Source organism: Callospermophilus lateralis, chromosome 3 (assembly GCF_048772815.1).
Source record: "Callospermophilus lateralis isolate mCalLat2 chromosome 3, mCalLat2.hap1, whole genome shotgun sequence".
Lineage (NCBI taxonomy): Eukaryota > Metazoa > Chordata > Mammalia > Rodentia > Sciuridae > Callospermophilus > Callospermophilus lateralis.
In genome coordinates this window covers 41,528,394-41,546,317 of record NC_135307.1, presented here as the reverse complement: position 1 = coordinate 41,546,317, position 17,924 = coordinate 41,528,394, and the positions used below count along the sequence as shown (strand labels likewise).

The 17,924-nt window shown below is 37.0% G+C and overlaps 1 protein-coding gene across 3 annotated transcripts in view; it reads left to right on the top strand.

Moving 5' to 3' along the window:
- The window catches only part of Prkd1 (protein kinase D1), a 308,764-nt gene that overhangs the window by 272,932 nt on the left and 17,908 nt on the right, over positions 1–17,924 (top strand). For all 3 annotated transcript variants that reach the window (XM_076848194.2, XM_076848193.2, XM_076848195.2), the window contains 3 exons: positions 12,939–13,100; positions 13,628–13,726; positions 14,662–14,929. In XM_076848194.2, coding sequence (XP_076704309.1) covers positions 12,939–13,100; positions 13,628–13,726; positions 14,662–14,929 — 529 coding nt within the window. The remainder of the gene's footprint in view (positions 1–12,938; positions 13,101–13,627; positions 13,727–14,661; positions 14,930–17,924) is intronic.

The window sequence follows — 17,924 nt, the reverse complement described above, 5'->3', positions numbered from 1 at the left end:
TATTTGCATAAAGAATTTTCATGAAATAATAATAATTTATTATTATTATTATTATTATTATTATTATTATTATTATTTTGATATTAGGGATTGAATCCTGAAGCACTATACCACCGAGCCACATCCCCAGACCTTTTTAGTCTTTAGTTTAAAGGGAAGAGTCTCTTTAAGTTGCTGAGGGTCTCACTAAGTTGCTGAGGCTGGCTTTGACTTTTTATACTCCTGCCTCAGCCTCTGAAGTCCTAGGATTACAGGTATGCACCACTATACCCAGATTCATGTAATTCTTTAGGAAAGAAATATTTTGCATCTGTAAGTTAATCTTGTTGTCATCTCCATGTTCTAAAAAATGAAGCCCATAAATTAGGCAATACATAGTCAAATACAGAGAAAAAAAGAAAAGAAACATCCTATAAGAAAAAAATAATAATAAATTTAGAAAGTTTCCCAAATGTTAGGTCACAAACAAGTCTGTCACAGTGAAAACCTAGTTTCCAAGGTTCCAGATTCCAAGTAAAAACTTTTCCATTTTTCAGTAAATCTTTTTCAAAATTGATTTTTTAAATTATGGATTAGAAACCATGCTTGGTGTTCTTGCTTCACAGGAGTATTTGGGGAATTCAATGAATAATATATAAAATCTTTTTTTAATCGGTATTTCCCAATATATTTTTGAAAGCGCATACACTAGTCTTGTGAGCTCCCTCATGGAAGAAAGGGGAAGAAGCTTCTTTATTGACAGAGTTGGGAATATATGTACTATGTCTAGGTCATCCACATCTTGGAAGTGAACATACCCTTTCACTTATGAAAGATTTAGAGAAGTTCCATGATTAAGATCTTATTTCATTTTGAGAATATGCCATTTAATAAGCTAATTTTGCCACAGAATCCTATACAAATGTAAGACAGTATAATTTGACCTTTTGGAATATCATGTTCTGTCTTCTGTTCCTGTTCAGGAGACCTATCTATTTACTCCAGTTCCTGTTGTGCATTCTATGCCTACACAGAGAGTTTAACCTGGTAATAGAATGTTTTGCTTTCTGGAGTGCTGGCTGACTTCTAAATATAGAAGTTGGTCTACAGTGATACAATTTATTAAAAATTACACTTTGGATTTATGTGTTCATGTCTCCAGCCAGGTAGGTGAACAGAAAATAAACCATGTGCATTCATTTTTGTGCATTCAGTATAAAACATAAAAAAGGTATTTGATTGATTTTCCATTTTATTTAGGATAAAATTGCTTGATATTGTACAAAGTCTTATTTCTTTATTAAAACAAGTCATACTTTCTTTCCTGTCTTTCCCCTAAACACAAACCCAGTATTGGCATGAATAAAAGAGGGGCATAGTTTATAGATGGAATGTTTATTAAAACTGGTTTTTAAAAAGGTGCTGGGAAGCCCTTAATTTCTGTCTTTGTAGGCTTTGCTGCTGCTTCTCAAATATTACATCTATTTGCCAAAATTCCTCTTTAAATTCTAGCCTAGTTTGGGAGTTAGGAGGTGTGTACTGTCATGTGTACAAGATCCTTGCTGGGTGAGCGTCTTTCTTGAGTTTTGTGATAAAAATCTCATTTCCCTTGTCTCCCCGCAAAATTAAAGTTTCAGCAAAATTCAGTCATATATAAATGTTAGTGCCAGCCATACCCCTGTGTGTGATCTCAGATGATGGACTGAAGACATCTAGTTTTTGTTGTTTGGGTCAGTTTTAATTGTAGAGAATTTTTAAAGATTATTTTTCTGAAAGCAGTTTAAGGTTAGCAGGAACAGAGAATTTCCAAATACCTGCTGCCTTAACCTCCTCACTTAATAAGTATCTTCCACCAGAGTGGACCATTTGTTAAAACTGACATAATCACCATAAATCCATAGTTTGCATTAGGTTTTTTGACTATAAATTGAGTGGATTTAAAACATGTGTAATAACATGTATCCATCATTGTAGTGTCTATCATACAGAGTATTTTCACTGCCCTAGAAGTCCTCTGTGCTTCACTTATTCATCCTTCCCTCTTTCCCAATGCAGGCAACCACAGAAATTTTTACTGTGTTCATAGTTTTGCCTTTTCTAGAGTATCACATATTGAAATTATACAGTATGTATTTTTTTTTCAGATTGCATTTTTCCATTTAGTAATAGATGTTTAGGTTTCTTCCATGTCTTTTCATGGCTTGGTAGCTCATTTCTTTTCAGGGCTGAATATTATTCCATTGTCAGGATGTACCAGAATTTGTGTATTCATCTGAAGAAGGACATCTTGGTTGCTCCCAAGTTTTGGCAATTATGAATAAGCTTGCTTTAAGCCTTCAAATGCAGGCTTTTCTGTGAACGTAAATTTCTAATACCTTTGAGTAAATACCAAAGAGTGTGATTGCTGGATCATATAGTAAAATATATATATATGAATGATTAGTTTTGTACAGAAGTATCTTCCAAAGTGGCTGCTTCATTTTGCATTTTCAGCAACATTGAATGAGAGCTCCTGTTTTTGCATGCCCACGCCAGCATGACAGTGTATGTTATCAGTGTTCAGGATTTAGGCAGTTCTAATCAGTATGTAGTAGCATCTTATTCTTTTATTCCCATTTCTCTGATGCTGTATGATGTGGAGCATCTTTCTATGTGGTTACTTGCTAACTGTATTTCTACTTTATTGGATGGCACAGGTTTACCTTTACAAGTCCCTACTTGGTGCCATGAGTCTAACAGAGCTAATGCTTGGTACTTACTACCTGCCTAGAGGTGGCAAGGCTGACAAGGTTCCTTGGTGTCGCACTCCTCCATACCACCTTTACTACCAGTATCTTGACCTCCCCACAGAGGTCTATAAGTCTTTCCTAGTGGAATATCCATCCCTAAAATATTTTCAGGAATGAGAGAATTTAGCATCAAATATGGATTAATTGTCTTCCCTTTGTTTATAAAGAACCAGTAAATAGTGAGTTCCGGGTGAGTCCCTGATCATACTCTATAGACCTTATTGTGGTGCAACTGTACCCCTGCCCCTCATCATGGGGAGTGAGGGGTGTGTCCACCTAAATAACCTACAAAACAGGAGCACAGAAATTCCTCACCCTCCCCTCTAGGGGGAGCAGAGGAGAAAGGATGGAACTGTTATTTAGGCTTCAGTTCCATCCCTAAGGATACTGAGATGCATTAGGTGATTTAGCTTTTCACTGAGGATGCTGGTACAAAGCAAATCATGCCCCATCAGGTTTTTGTTGTTGTTGTTGTTATTTTAACTAGTTTCTTATTTCTTTTTTCTCTTTCATTTTTATCTGTCCTTATTTTGTATCAGGATTTGTGACAAAGCCCTGTCCCTACCACATTCAGTCTCTCCCTGGTCAGCAGGAAACATCCTAAACATCCTGACAGTTGAGTTGAGGAGGAAGGGAGAAGGGCTATATCATTCTCAAAGTGGAGGTATAAGTTTTTATTTCATTCTGGCTATAAAAATGGTTTGGTCAGGTCCTTGAAGGACCTGCGTGTAAATGGCTTATTGCATGTTCAGTTCATGCAGAAAACCCTGGGCTTCCTCAGTGCTTTTCCTTGGGGATCCTTCTCTTGACAGATGCTGTTCATTTGGCCATGCTGCTCTCATTCCTAAAATGATATAATGTAGAAGGAAATGATTTCCTTGGATATGGCGGTCATTATTTAGGTGCCACCTAAGGACTGGGTAAGTGATAATAGTACTCATTTTCTCAGCTTCACTTTCCCCAGGGAAATGCAATTTCTTTCTGTGTCCCAGAGTCATACCATCCAGGCAGTCAGACTTTCATAGGGCAGTTGTTTAAAAGTTTTTGCACTATGTAGCAATTCTGCAGTAGTATAATCCTGAATAGTTGTACTTTCCTGAACAAAAGTATCCACCTCCTGCATCTGAATATTTTGTGCCCTTGCTTTAAATTGCAATAATGACGGAGAGAAAAAGCAAGGCTCATAGGCAAGAGATCCCTTATCCTCTATCATTTCAATCCCTGCCTCTTCCACACTACCCTTCTCCCAAGGATTTCATTTCTTTGCATCCCATCTGATCTCAAGATAAAAGATAATAGCTCGCACCTGTTTTCTCTTCCAGTTCTTTTCCCCAGCCACACAGAGCAGCAGTCTAGGGTTTCAAACTTGGCATCTCAGTTTCTACTTTTTTAACCAGGTTAAAGGCTAAGTGAAAGGTAGAGAGATAAAGATCTCTTTTACGTTATAACTGTGCTTCTAATTTCATTATCCTTTCACTCACAGCTATGTGGGCATTGGGAGCCAATGGAACTGCTCACAGAAACACCACCCCAGTGTAGTGGTAAGATGCCACCCTTTCTTACCACAGTGCTCTAAATCCATTGATCTTGGGGTCTCCCATTGCTTACCTGCAAGAATTTAACATACAGGCTATCCCTCCCCATACAAAGATGGATGGCTGTCCCCAAGATTTCCTCCTTGTATATTTTCTTTCCCTTGTCCATTTCCTGGCCATCTCACCAGTTATTTCAGAACAATCCACTGTGTAAGAACCAGACCCAATGCCTTGAGACCAACGAAAAGAGAAAGACAGATCCAAGATTATGCAGAACACATATTATTTTTTTGCAAAGGGGAGGTTACTGATGGAAGTGTAATCCTGGGTGGCAGCAAGATCAAGTAAATTCCTGCATCTTGTGTCAGAAGGAGGGGAATGGTGAGTGGTTTGGATCTGGAAAGTTCCTCAAAGTCCCGTGTGTCCAGAGATGGGGCTTTGAGGAAGTGATGAGGCTCTGACCTCAACAGTGGATTAATCCATTGGTGGCAGAATGGACTATTGGGAGGTGAGAACTTGTTGGAGGAAGTAGGTTACTAGGGGCATGACCTGGAAGGACTTATTGTCTCTCTGGCATCTCTCTCATGCTCTCATGCTCTCTAGTACTTCCTCTCTCCCCCTCCCACTCCTTTTCTCCACTTCCTGGCTGCCATGAGCTGAGCCTTCTCTGCCAATGCCCTTCTACCATGATGTTTCTGCAAAAGAATTATCTAACCTTAGACTAGGGCTGGAGATGTGGCTCAAGCCGTAGCGCGCTCGCCTGATCCTCAGCACCACATACAAACAAAGATGTTGTGTCCGCCGAAAACTAAAAAATAAATATTTTAAAAAAAATTTCATTTTAACCTTAGACTAAAACTTCTGAAACTATAAGCCAAGATAATTTTTTTTCCTTTTAGTGTTTTTGTGAGTATTTTAGTCAAATGACACAAAGCTGACTATCATGATTTGTTAGGTCAAAAGAGACTTCATCTAAGCCAGAATATACCTGGTTTATCTTAAGCTAATATCAAAGAGTCAGGTACATTTCTGGCATAAGGGTCCAGTTGTAAGGCTCCATACCATTTTGATGGTTTGTTCTACTCATAATATACTGGAGAAAATGCAGGAAACCCTGAATAGTGTTAATCTGGAGTAAGTCTGGCCTTTGCAACTTAATATGGCTACAGTCATGTCAAGCTGAATCTGTATTTTTAATCTTCCTAAATAGGTATTTTCTTCCAATGAAAGATACATTAAAACAAAAAAAAAAGGAGAATGAAAAACTGAATGTGTCAACATTGGTAAAATACTGATGACCATTGAAGTTAGGTGATATGTATATGAACTTCTTTACACTTTTTTTTTTCACTCGACTTTTGAGTAGATTGGAATATGTTCACTTATAGACTCCAGGTGAGTCTAATCTAATCCTATGATTCCTTAAAAGCAGATCTCTTTTTCCTGCTGGAAGAAGTCATGGAGTTTTGAAATTCAAGGACTCAGCATACAGTAGCTGGGCAGAAGATGGATGGGCAACATGACAAGGAATTCAGGCAGTGTCAGGGAGCTGAAAGAGTCCCTTCACTCACAGCCAGCCAGGAAACAGGGACCTCACCTCTGCAGTCCAAATAACTTTATTATGTCAGCAACCTAAATGATCTTGGAAGCAAATTCTCCCTCAGAGCCTACACATAAGAGAACAGCTTGCCAACAGCTTGATTTCTGCTTAGGAAAACCGTATCAGAGAAAACAGCTGAGTTCACCAGACTTTTGACCTACATCTGGAAGATAATAAATGTGTGTTCTTTTTAATAAATGCACACAAACAGCAAGGAGAAAAATGGGGCATGACAAATGAGGCTGTCCATGTTTGTGGCAGGTTGTACTTAATCTGGTGTAGTCTCTGTCAGGCGAAAGGCCAAAGAATGTTTTCTTCCCTGCACTCACTATAAACTTTCAGTGACCCAAGTGAAGCAAGAAATTGGGCCTAGATCCTTTTTAAATGCCAGGAGATTTGCCCTATAATAATAATAATACCTAACCCTTACTATGTACCAGGGAAAATTCCAAGTATTTTTTATATGTTAAATGATAATTCTTGACTGTTAGGCATATTATTATCCTCAGAGAGTCTGGATAACTACCAGAAAGTCAGGAGCTGGAATTCAGACTCAGAAAGCCTGTCTCCAGAGGTCTTGCTCCTGAAATTGTGCTGCGGGATTTGGGACCATCCCTGTAGATACACCTGTTGTGGTCTAAAAACCCAAAGAAAAGAAGGAAGTGGAAAGCCCTTTCCTAAGTAAGGGGCAGAGGGTACAGTGTTCATTATTGTGTGAACAGCCCATTTTCAATTCTATATTTCTCGTCCTCAGGAAAATAATGAAATTGTGGGAAGATTTTCACAAATCACATAGGGAGAATTAGCATGATGGGAAGGGTGTAATTTAGAAGGGATATCCTGACTACGTCACTTAGCTGCCGCTGCCTTCCTGCTCTCTTGTTGCCTTTGAGAATGATTTGATATGGTTTCTCCTTATTAAGAACTAAGTGTAAAATAAATACAGATCACCTAGATAGGGGGAAGATCCTGGTTTTCTTTCTATCACAGATGTTTAAAATTTTCCAAAACAGTGGACAAATCTGGTGTCTTTAAGAGGTTATACCTGGAAAGTAAAGAAAAGTATCCTGTCCTTGACACTAGGGAAATCATTTTGCAACTCATATCAATAATGGCATATGATGTTCATAGCTATATTGTGTTAGCCATCTTTTAGTCACTTGACCAAAATACCTAACACAACTTACAGAAGACTTATCCTGACTCAGCTTCAGAGGTTTTAGTCCATATCTGCTGGTTCCGTTGCTCTTATCCGGAGGTGAGTCATAACATCATGGTGAAAGGGTATGGTGGAGGAAAGCTTCTCAGCTCATGGCAGCCAAGAAAACAAAAAGGGAGTAAGGAAGAGACCAAGGATAACATATACTCTCCAAGGGTATGCCCTCAAGGATCCACCATACAACTATATCTCAACTCCTATACCTTCTACCACCTCTCAATAATGTCATCAAATTATTATCCTGCAGAGAAGGTCAGATTCTTCATGATCCAATCACTTCCCAAAAGCCCCACCTCTGAACATTGCTCCTTTAGGGACCAAGCCATAAACACAGGAGTCTTTGTGAGACAATTCAAATCTAAACTATAACACAGATCATTGATATTGATCATAAAAATTGTTACTTATGATCATTTATATATTATCAGAATCCTGAGACTGAAGTCTCTTCATAAAGAAAAAGTCATATATTTTATTTTTTTTTATGAAGAGAGACTGTCACCATCATATTCGTTGCGAACTGTGGCTAAATATGTCAGATACATATTAGCATATCTGAAATAAAGGCATTTAAATATTAAAGATTATTATTCACTTAATGAAAAGTAAGGAGATAGAGGTTTTCTTTAGACTAGGAACACAGTTGATTAAAGTACAGCACTAAGGTGCTTGTAGTTTTATAGGTAAGAGAAATAGACTTGCCAGTAAAGATAAAAGTTATAAAAGAAGATTGCACTGAAGGCTCTGGAAATGGAGAGATCCAAGTCAGGCTCTAAAGAGTCGATGAAAGTTGCCTCCAACCAGATATTCAAACCAGCCAATGTGTGGTTCAGGTTATGGAAACAGTAGGCCTCAAAAAAATAGAAAGATTATGTGTGGCTTGTTGTGAAAATGTTTCAGTAAGTCAACAGAGAAGGCTGGGTATGTGGAAGAGGAGAGGAAGAGGTTGGAGAAATATTCAAGTGGGAGAAAGAGAAGCAGCTGATCGTGAAAGGTTTCCTGTGCCTTGCTGAGGGAAACACCTTATCCTGAAGGTGGTGGTGATTCACATGTGGGCTGGAAGCTTGATGCTGTGATCAGAATCACTTGGGGAAGATCAGAGTGACAACCTTTGGAAGAATGCATTGGAGAACAAAACCTAAGAAAGGAGGTCAGTTGGAAGGTGGTAGCAGGTCCTTGGGAAAGACTTAAAGGCTCAAACCAAGGCTTAACCATGAGGAAGAGGCAGGGATGAGAGAGATTAAGGAGGTTGACTCCAACCACTTTAGAGAATGGCTGTTGTTCAAGTGAAGAAGTACATGTTTAGGATGACTCTCCGCTCTCTGAGCTGGGTGGGTCATCAGTCACCAAAAAGAGGAAACATTGGAAGAATAAGTTCATATAGAGAGACACTGATTCATTGCTGGACATTTTTCATTTAAATGAACATAAGAAAACACAGGTAAATATAAGATTCTGCATTTCAGGGGAGTGTACCATATCAATTGAGCATTGTTTTTAACAAAAAGTATTTTATAATTATATATGCTCTCTATAAGATGACTTTTAAGCATTTACCAGGGAATTATAGGCTATTTCTCTTTCATAAAGCATTAGGTGAGTGTGATTTCTAGGACCATTAAATGAAGTAGAAATTGTGAAAGATTGTAATTAGAATATGTATATGATGGCATGCTCTTTTCTCTATCCTGGGAAATTGACAGGAATGAGAATAAACAAAGTTATTGCTTTAGTACTATACCTTCAAAGAGGACATTTCATACCTCACCTACCTTGCTGTGCAGTGGAACAGTCTTCCTTCTGCTGTTTGCCATTTAGAATTTAGATACTAGACTTTTCACTGTTCTGTTTTCCCTGTCTCAACGTGAGCTACCTCATTCAGTCATTTAATAGAAGAGTAGTTAGAAGTTCTCATATGAAAGCTGTTTTACTCCTAAAAAAAAAAAAATCTTGAAAAGAAAGGTTGAATCTAATTTTTCTTTTTCTCATCTCTTTTAAATTTGAGTAGAATAATCCTAAAAATTGAAGGTGAAACAAAGACTGGAAACATAAAGCAAATTTATAAAATCTAACTTTATAGAATAAATTCTCAACTCCAGATTTATAATAAAGCAACCCTATTAGTATTAAGGAAATTACTACTTATACATTGATATTAAAGCATATTGTTTAACATGAATCCAAAATATAAGCTAAAATGTACACATAAACTAAAAGATTAGTATTAGTTTATTATTTTTTAAACAAAATATTTTTTTATAAAAGTCTTTGCACCTAGTGACTAGTTTCCATTTAAGAATTTTCTAGGCGACTTGTATCACAAAAATTTTTGTTTTGATCTCCGAGTGATATTTTGTCCCAGACTTGAAGCAACTTCTATTCACCCCATGGATATGTCATCAATCTGTTATGTGTGAATGTGCACTATTCTTTCCTGTCCTTGACCAAATGTTTCATTTCCTGAAAATGAAATTACTTAAATGCAACAAACAGATGGTCAAAGAGTCCTGTAGAAGCTTACACTGCTACAAAATTTATTATCTGAATTCCTGAGGTAAGCCTGAGAATTTAGCAAAAATTCTTTTTCACACATAACTGTGCCATAGTTGATATTGCGATCTTCCTGCCATTTTAAAATTCACTTTGGACATTAGGAAGAAAAGACTAAAAAGCTATTTCCTATTTTATGTGAAAAAATTAAAAGTATGATCAAATCACACGGACCACATTGGTTTAGACTTATCTTAAAATTGTTCTTAAAGTATTAAAAAATAACATCATAAATTATATATGAAAATAGAAAAATTATAGCTTGAATCTTTTCCTATTTCAAGTTTTCAAAAAGTCTGTTCTCTAGTTTAAAGAAATACTCCTCATCAGTATAGCATGGGGAATTTAGATAAATAAGACGTGATTCTTTGTACCCTCTTTTCTTTTCTTTTTTTTTTTTTAATTGTCAGATATAAAAAGTTTGGACATTTGGTTCAATGCAAAAAAAAAAAAAAAGCTCTGTGATGCCTCTGTCTCAGGTATATATCATACTTTAAATAACAATTTATTATATACCAACCATTCAAAAATAGCAAAGTCATTTTGCTGTTGGAAAGATTTTTCAGCTGTCACTCAATGTATTCTTTAGGAAACCTGTAAAGCACAAAGACTTTTGTAAAAGAGCAATTGGCAAGTGCAATGAGCATGTGAATTTAACTTTTGTAAAACTTTTCCAGTTGTTTCTACATGGCCTTTAGTCAGATGCTTTCATTGAATTATGTTGTTTCTTCTTTAATCTATATACCTAACCGTACTTAAAGTCCAGTATCATTAAATAGCAAAAATTTCCTTCATACAGAAGCTTTAGAAGACATTTGTGAAGTTCTGTAGAGATTACAATGAATATATCACAAAATAGGTGCTAGCGAACACCTTTGTAAATCTTTCCTGTTGTTTTGGCCTAAAATATTCTGGGAATTCTCCAATTAGAAAACATATGTTAAAGTTTTACCATCTGTTATAGGGCGTGCTCAAGTTATGTTGTGGTGTGGGGAAAAGGAAAAAAAGAATATAATGAGTAAAAGACTTCAGCACTTCTAATAACTCACGTATTAAGAGAAATATAAGAAGAGGAACATAAGGAGTGATGTTACAGATATATTCAGATAATCTATTCAGGGGATCTTCCAGGTCATCTGCAGACTCCTTAACCTTCAGAGGTTAGCGGAAGCAGTAGGCTTCCCAGTTACAGAACAGTTCCCTTCCTCTCCTGCCCTCTCTGGGCCTTCAAGGTTACTGTGCCTTACCCTTCCCTCTGCCCATACACAGGAGACCCCCATCCTTGTGGTCTATTTCTTTTAGTCTGCCCCTTTCCTATTCATTGTACTTGCACCCTACTCAGACATAAAAGCCTTGGTCATTTAAGGAAGCCAGTCTCCCCAGAACACTGCCTAAGTGCTTAAAGTTGGATTAAATAGAAGTAAGAATCAATTGGAAGATACTCAAAGAGGGAGGTGCTCTTGGCACAGCTCCCTCTCTTAGTGGTTTGTCCCAGGAAAGTCAGAACCTCAGCAGAACTCTCATGCAATCTTAAAGCTTCTGCTATGATCATTGGTTTAAGAGAGGACAGGTGAGACCTTGGAGGCCAGTGATTTGTCAAGTGAGTGTGTTCCTCTGCCAGGAAAGGGGATATAATAAATAGGGACTATGACAACATTGGGGAAGTTTTCTGTATGAACAATCCACATATCAAATACAAGTGTATTCTAGATGGTTATGTTAGTCTCCCACTTATGAATCTGGTACCCACAATACGCAAAGCCAACTGCCTATCTAGTGTTATTTGTAGGAAGTCAGAAAAAGAGAGTAGTGATAGTGTGAGCTTGGTTAATCCCAACCTCTCTCCATATGCCTTTGCTCTGACCACAGTAGAACAACCCTGGAGGCCTTGTCTATGGGAAGTAGTCAGATTTGACTAGTTTACAGTACAGCAGTTTCAAGAATGATCCTGGCCCTTGAGAGGTGAAAGGCTTTTAGATGGTTGTATAAGCATCTGCTCAGACCCCATTAATAAATTCTTTAACCACATTATGCCACATAAGCAGGCTCTAAGACAATAGAATCAAAAAGACTCATCAAATGTCTAAGGCAAAGATCAAAATAGCCCCCATAGAAAGACTTTATTAACATGGGAGCTTACCCCAAGTATAGCCCAGCTCTGTATCCAGCAGTGCATAAAGTTCTTTCCTAGTGGCAAGCAGGGAGGGCCATGCAAAAATGTAGATTGACCCACAGCCTCTGCTCTCTAGAACCCATCTGTGAGGTTTCTAGTGAGCCATTTCAAGTTTTAAGTAGTAAAAATTTCATTTTATATAAAATTTTTATCACTCAATGAAAAAAAAATTTTCCCTCTGTTCAGCTCTGTTATTTAAGTTAGATCCTGATTTTGTGGGGGTAGATAATTTTTGTTTATGATGAAACTTGTTTATTTCCTCATTGAAATGTAACTGGAACATACAATTGTTTTGTAATATTACGATTTTTTTGTTGTTGTCATGCACTTTGTATAAATAAATAAATGTCAAATGGCCAAAGGGTTTTGTTAGGACATAGAATAACTCTCCGATTTAAGCATTGTTGAAAGTGTAATTTTACTTGATATATGTGATTATTATCAGGTAAGCAAAATGAAGTCTACCATTACTCACCATATCTTTATTGTGGAGCTGTTTATGAAATGCCCAAGAACTGGGCAGGACTAGCATGTAGCATGGTGTTGTAGACAAAGCAAGCTTCAATCATAACTTTTTTGCTGTGTACATAAGGATACTCACTCTGTATAAGAGCTTCTCTGACGCCTCGAGGAACACAGCAACTTCAAAAGGTTTTGGCTAAGACTGCAGCACAGTCAGATGCACTCCATGTGCGAATTTCATCTTTTCTACATTGAATTTTTACCAGTTGTGTAGAGGTGGCCTAGTATGCCTTTTTAGGACAGTACGCTTAATATTGGAGATGATCCGAAGAAATTGCAGATTTCTCAGTATGGTATTCTAATTAAAACCTAATTAGCGATTCACTGTGCTGGAAGTTGGAATTTAGCATAGAAATAATTTCACTAGGCATAGAAAGTAAAGATGTATATTTTGGAGACATTAGAATTTCAAAAATATAAGGCAGCACATGTGGAATTTAGAGGTGTTAAAAAAATCTTAAGTGTGGGTTTCTCCATAGCTTTGAGCTTGAACAGTTTTGTATAATCAGTGAGCTTGCCAAACAGTATCAAAAAACTCATTTTCTTCAAGTGCTTTATTTATCTTTAATAGAACCTTCATCACCCTGGTGTTGTAAATTTGGAGTGTATGTTTGAGACGCCTGAAAGAGTGTTTGTTGTTATGGAAAAACTCCATGGAGACATGTTGGAGATGATCTTGTCAAGTGAAAAGGGCAGGTTGCCAGAGCACATAACGAAGTTTTTAATTACTCAGGTAAGAAATCAATTAGAGGCAGAAAAAAATAATTTAATATCAAATGTTATAACTGTTTTACTACAGCTTTCTAGCCTTGTTGTTTAGCCTGTACTTCCAATCTAAACTACACTAGGAAAGGTTGCAGAGCTTATTATTGTATGCTCTGATTAGTATCTGTTAGTCAGAGTACAGTATACCAAATTAGTAACATGGAAGTCAACCCATGTATTGGGATTATTCATGGAACTTTAAAAAGTACTTTGGTTTAGTCCTGATTCAATGTAAATATTTAAGAATGCACATTCCCGTTGCATATTGAATTCCTTTGTCTACACTTGTGTTGGTTGCTGTTTGAATACCATAATAGGATACTTCTTCCATTGAAATTTCCTTAGCAACTCTCTGTGTTCCATGTCAGTGTCTTGAGCAAACTGGACTGGCTATTGTGAATTTTATCTTGCTCTTTTAAATTTATGTACTGGTAGAAAACATCTTCAAATTAATAGACTGAAATGAAAGCATTTTGGTGATTATCTTCTTTATAGATACTCGTGGCTTTGCGGCATCTTCATTTTAAAAATATCGTTCACTGTGACCTTAAGCCAGAAAATGTGTTGCTGGCATCAGCCGATCCTTTCCCTCAGGCAAGTATAAAACCTTCTCTCAGCAAAAAGCCAGCTGACAGTGTCACTGGCTCCCAGGCAGCATCCTGTCACCTTCTCCCTCCCGACCCCACTTCAAGATCTTTGTTTCAAGTTCTCTCTCTGTGTTCCCATCCATTTGTTACCTTCTTATATTTCAGGACTGTGACTTTGTCACTGGCTTTTCAGTTCAGTGAGTCTTAATAGTACATACCTGTGCCTTCTTATTGCTTTTCTTTTCTCTTTTTGGTTGGGTGGGGGGTGTCTTTCAAAACTGGCAACCCTAGCCTAAGGTTGAAACCACTGGCTCTGAGAGTGACGACACTTGAGAGTCCCAGAGAGCTATCCTCTCTCTAAGGTCGGGCAAGACTTTCAATTTCAGCCTTATTCTCCAGGCCCAGGGCAAAATTCTTCCTTTTCTCAATTCAGAAGGTAGAAAACAACTGGATCTCTCCCTAGGGAGTCAGAGATCTTAAGTGACCTGACCAAGGTTGGCTGTCTTGCTTTGCCATCTTGATACCTTCAGGTCCTGCCAATGTGCCAAAACAGAGCCAATTATTGTGGATGGCACGACTCAACTATCTACTGTCGTTCATCCTCATAATGAGCCCTTGAGTTAGCCCTTCACTCCCCAGACTTGCATGTTTCCCTGCACACTTCTAAGTATACTTGTTTTCACATTTTTCTCTTTTTTTTGGGGGGGGGGGAGATGGGTGGGTGTTTAGATGAGATGTTTATGAATGAAAGCATGCCTTTGTATTAGTATGGAAACCATTGTCATCCTTTGTCATTTAACAGAAAATAGCTATTTCTTACACCATAAGAAAGCCATATTGTTCTGCATGAAGAGTTATGGTAGTTTCTGACAGACTTCAACTAACCCACATACAGACACATGACTGAGATCGAATGATTTCTGCAAACACTTTTGTCAACAGGTGAAACTTTGTGATTTTGGCTTTGCCCGGATCATTGGAGAGAAGTCTTTCCGAAGATCTGTGGTTGGTACCCCAGCTTACCTGGCACCTGAGGTTCTAAGAAACAAGGGTTATAATCGCTCCCTAGACATGTGGTCTGTCGGGGTGATTATCTACGTAAGCCTAAGTGGCACGTTCCCGTTTAACGAAGATGAGGACATACACGACCAAATCCAGAATGCAGCTTTCATGTATCCACCAAACCCCTGGAAGGAAATCTCTCATGAAGGTAATAACTTCCATGCAAAAATGATCATGACTTATTTTTTAAGAGTTATGAGTTTAATTGTGAATTATTACACTGATAAATGTTCACTATGCCTACCAGATTAGAAGCACAAATTGATTGGTGTTGGTTGAAAGTAAATGAAAACAAAAATGTCTTTTGATGAAATGTGTGTGTGTGTGTGTGTGTGTTTACAAATATAGAAAAAGGAATTTATGTATTAAGAGGTAGATGAAACAACCAGAATGAACTTGTTCATATTTTTTGTATTTTCTTTAAATGTACAAATATTTATATATTGATATAATGATAATGAATCTTTAGTAAAGGTTTATTTACCATGTACCTGGGTTTGTTCAGTTTTGGCTCAACATATGGAAATCAATAAATGCAATTCATTACATCAATAGACTTAAAGATAAGAATCATATGATCATCTCAATAGATGCAGAAAAAGCATTTGACAAAATATAGCACTGCTTTATGTTCAAAACTAGAAAAACTAGGGATAGTAGGAACATACCTCAACATTATAAAAGCTATCTATGCTAAGTCAAGGCCAAGGTCATTCTAACTGGAGAAAAAAATGAAAGCATTCCCTCCAAAAACTGGAACAAGACAGGGATGGCCTGTTTCACCACTTCTATTCAACGTAGTCCTAGAAACTCTAGGCAGAGCACTTAGATAGACAAAAGAAATTAAAGGGATATGAATAGGAAAAGAAGAATTCAATTATTGCTGTTGCTGATGACATGATTCTATATTTAGGATCCAAAAAAATTCTACCAGAAAACTTTTAGAGCTAATATATGTATTAAATATGTTTAAAGTATTATCAACACAAGAACTTTTGACATTGATATTTTAATTATCAAACCATATAAATTAGTGTGGCAAAATCTTTGTCTAGTGATTTCTTTTGTGTAATGTTAGAGTATGCATCATATTTTACTTGGCCATGTCCTTGGATGTTTGTTCAGTATTACAACAACGTATGATTTATATAAGTATCTATGATGACTTCTTTAGGATAGATTAACTGGGCAGTGTTGCATTAAAGCTTCTATTCTTCTTAATAAATACTGCTATCCTCTTAAAGGAAAACAAATAGTGTTTCAAAGATGGCAGGGCTGATGAGGGCAAATAAAATTACTTATTCAATGTTTTTGAAAGGTGTTCCTCAATAAAGATGCTTTGGAGTTTATTTAATTCTCATAAAAATTTCATAAGATAGTTTTTTTTTAATTATACCTATAATTTAAATAAGAAAACTGAAATATTAAAAAGTGATGCTGTAAATTTGAATCACAAAACCAGTCAGGGGCAGGGCCAGAGCTCATGCCGGCAGTCTGAACATGCATCCTTTCACTCTTCCTGCTTTCTTGTTGTTTCTGGGCAACATCTAGTCCAGAAGCTAGTACATACATAGGATTAACCTCTCTTATTTGATGCCTGTTACTGCATGTGTTGGTATAGCAATGGGAAAAGAGTGTATATCAGCTGCCTAATGTAGATTAAATTATTAGATGTTTAGTATTAAATGGCAAGAGCTATCCATTGTCAGAGCTTTAAGTTACCATTAGCAACAACCTTTAACATCCTCTAATTACTTGTAAATTATAGCAAGATGGATGTATCTTAAAGGAATCTGTGGCCTACAAAAGAGCTATCATATATGCCAAAGGAATAATTAAATATTTAGGATGGTTCAACAAAGATGAAAGTGAAGTATAATTATGTTTCTTTTCTAGAAGAAAGAAAAGAAGGCATTATCAGATAACCTGTGACCAGGGCTCTTGTTAGGAAACATCTCCTTTAAATAGAGCTAACCCTCCTGCTTGATGCCTTTAATCCAGAAATCCCGTAAAATAACTTGATGCCTTTTTACAGACTTCATATCAGAATACCCTTGAAGTCAATTTAACATTTTTCGATCTTTGTCACTGGTAATAGAAACTGAAGGCCTAAGTTTCTATGGCTTATGAACACTTGTTGGGAAATCTCAACTTATATACATCATAGGTAACATGAAAGTAGAGAACAGAACATAAAATATGCTTCAAAGAACTTGAAAGATAGTTGGGAAGATGAGTTACACAAAATTAGAAAATTATAAATTTATTTTCTTGAATTGTCAGACAGGTATGAAATCAGAGTGTTCAAGTTCAGAGGAATGACAATCACTGTGAACTTGACTGGTCAAAACTGCATTTTCATATAAGATAGATCTTATGCCAAATCACCAAAGAATGGTAAGGAAGAGACATAGTATTTTAGTAAGAGGGAATGATACAGGATAATTCAGAATTATATTTGATCAGGAAGTACACATTTTTCTTGGCTATAGAAGTGTCAAAGGGGCTGGGGATGTGGCTCAAGCGGTAGCTCGCTCGCCTGGCATGCGTGTGGCCCGGGTTCGATTCTCAGCACCACGTACAAACAAAGATGTTGTGTCCGCTGAAAACTAAAAAAATAAATAAATATTAAAAAATTCTCTCTCTCTCTCTCCTCTCTCACTCTCTCTTTAAAAACAAACAAGCAAACAAAAAAAGAAGTGTCAACATTTTTCTTCCTATTCAATATGATGTGGAGACCAGCTCAGGTCAATAATAAATCCCTCCTTTTTCTTTTTTTTTTCAATTAAATTAGTTATTCTTATATGTTATACATGATGGCAGAATGCAATTCATTTCATATTACACACACAGAGCACAATTTTTCAAGTCACTGATTGTACACAAAGTCTTTTCACACCATTCGTGTCTTCATACGTGTACTTAGGGTAATGAAGTCTAACTCATTCCACCATCATTCCTACCTCCTTGCCCTCTCCTTTTCTCTCCCTCCCCTTTGCCCTATCAAAAGTTCCTCCATTCCTCCCATGCTCCACGCCCCCCCACACCCATCGCCATTATGAGTCAGCATCCTTATATCAAAGAAAACTTTTAACCTTTGGTTTTGATTTGGCTGATCTGGCTGGCTAGGTGGTGTTCCCTTT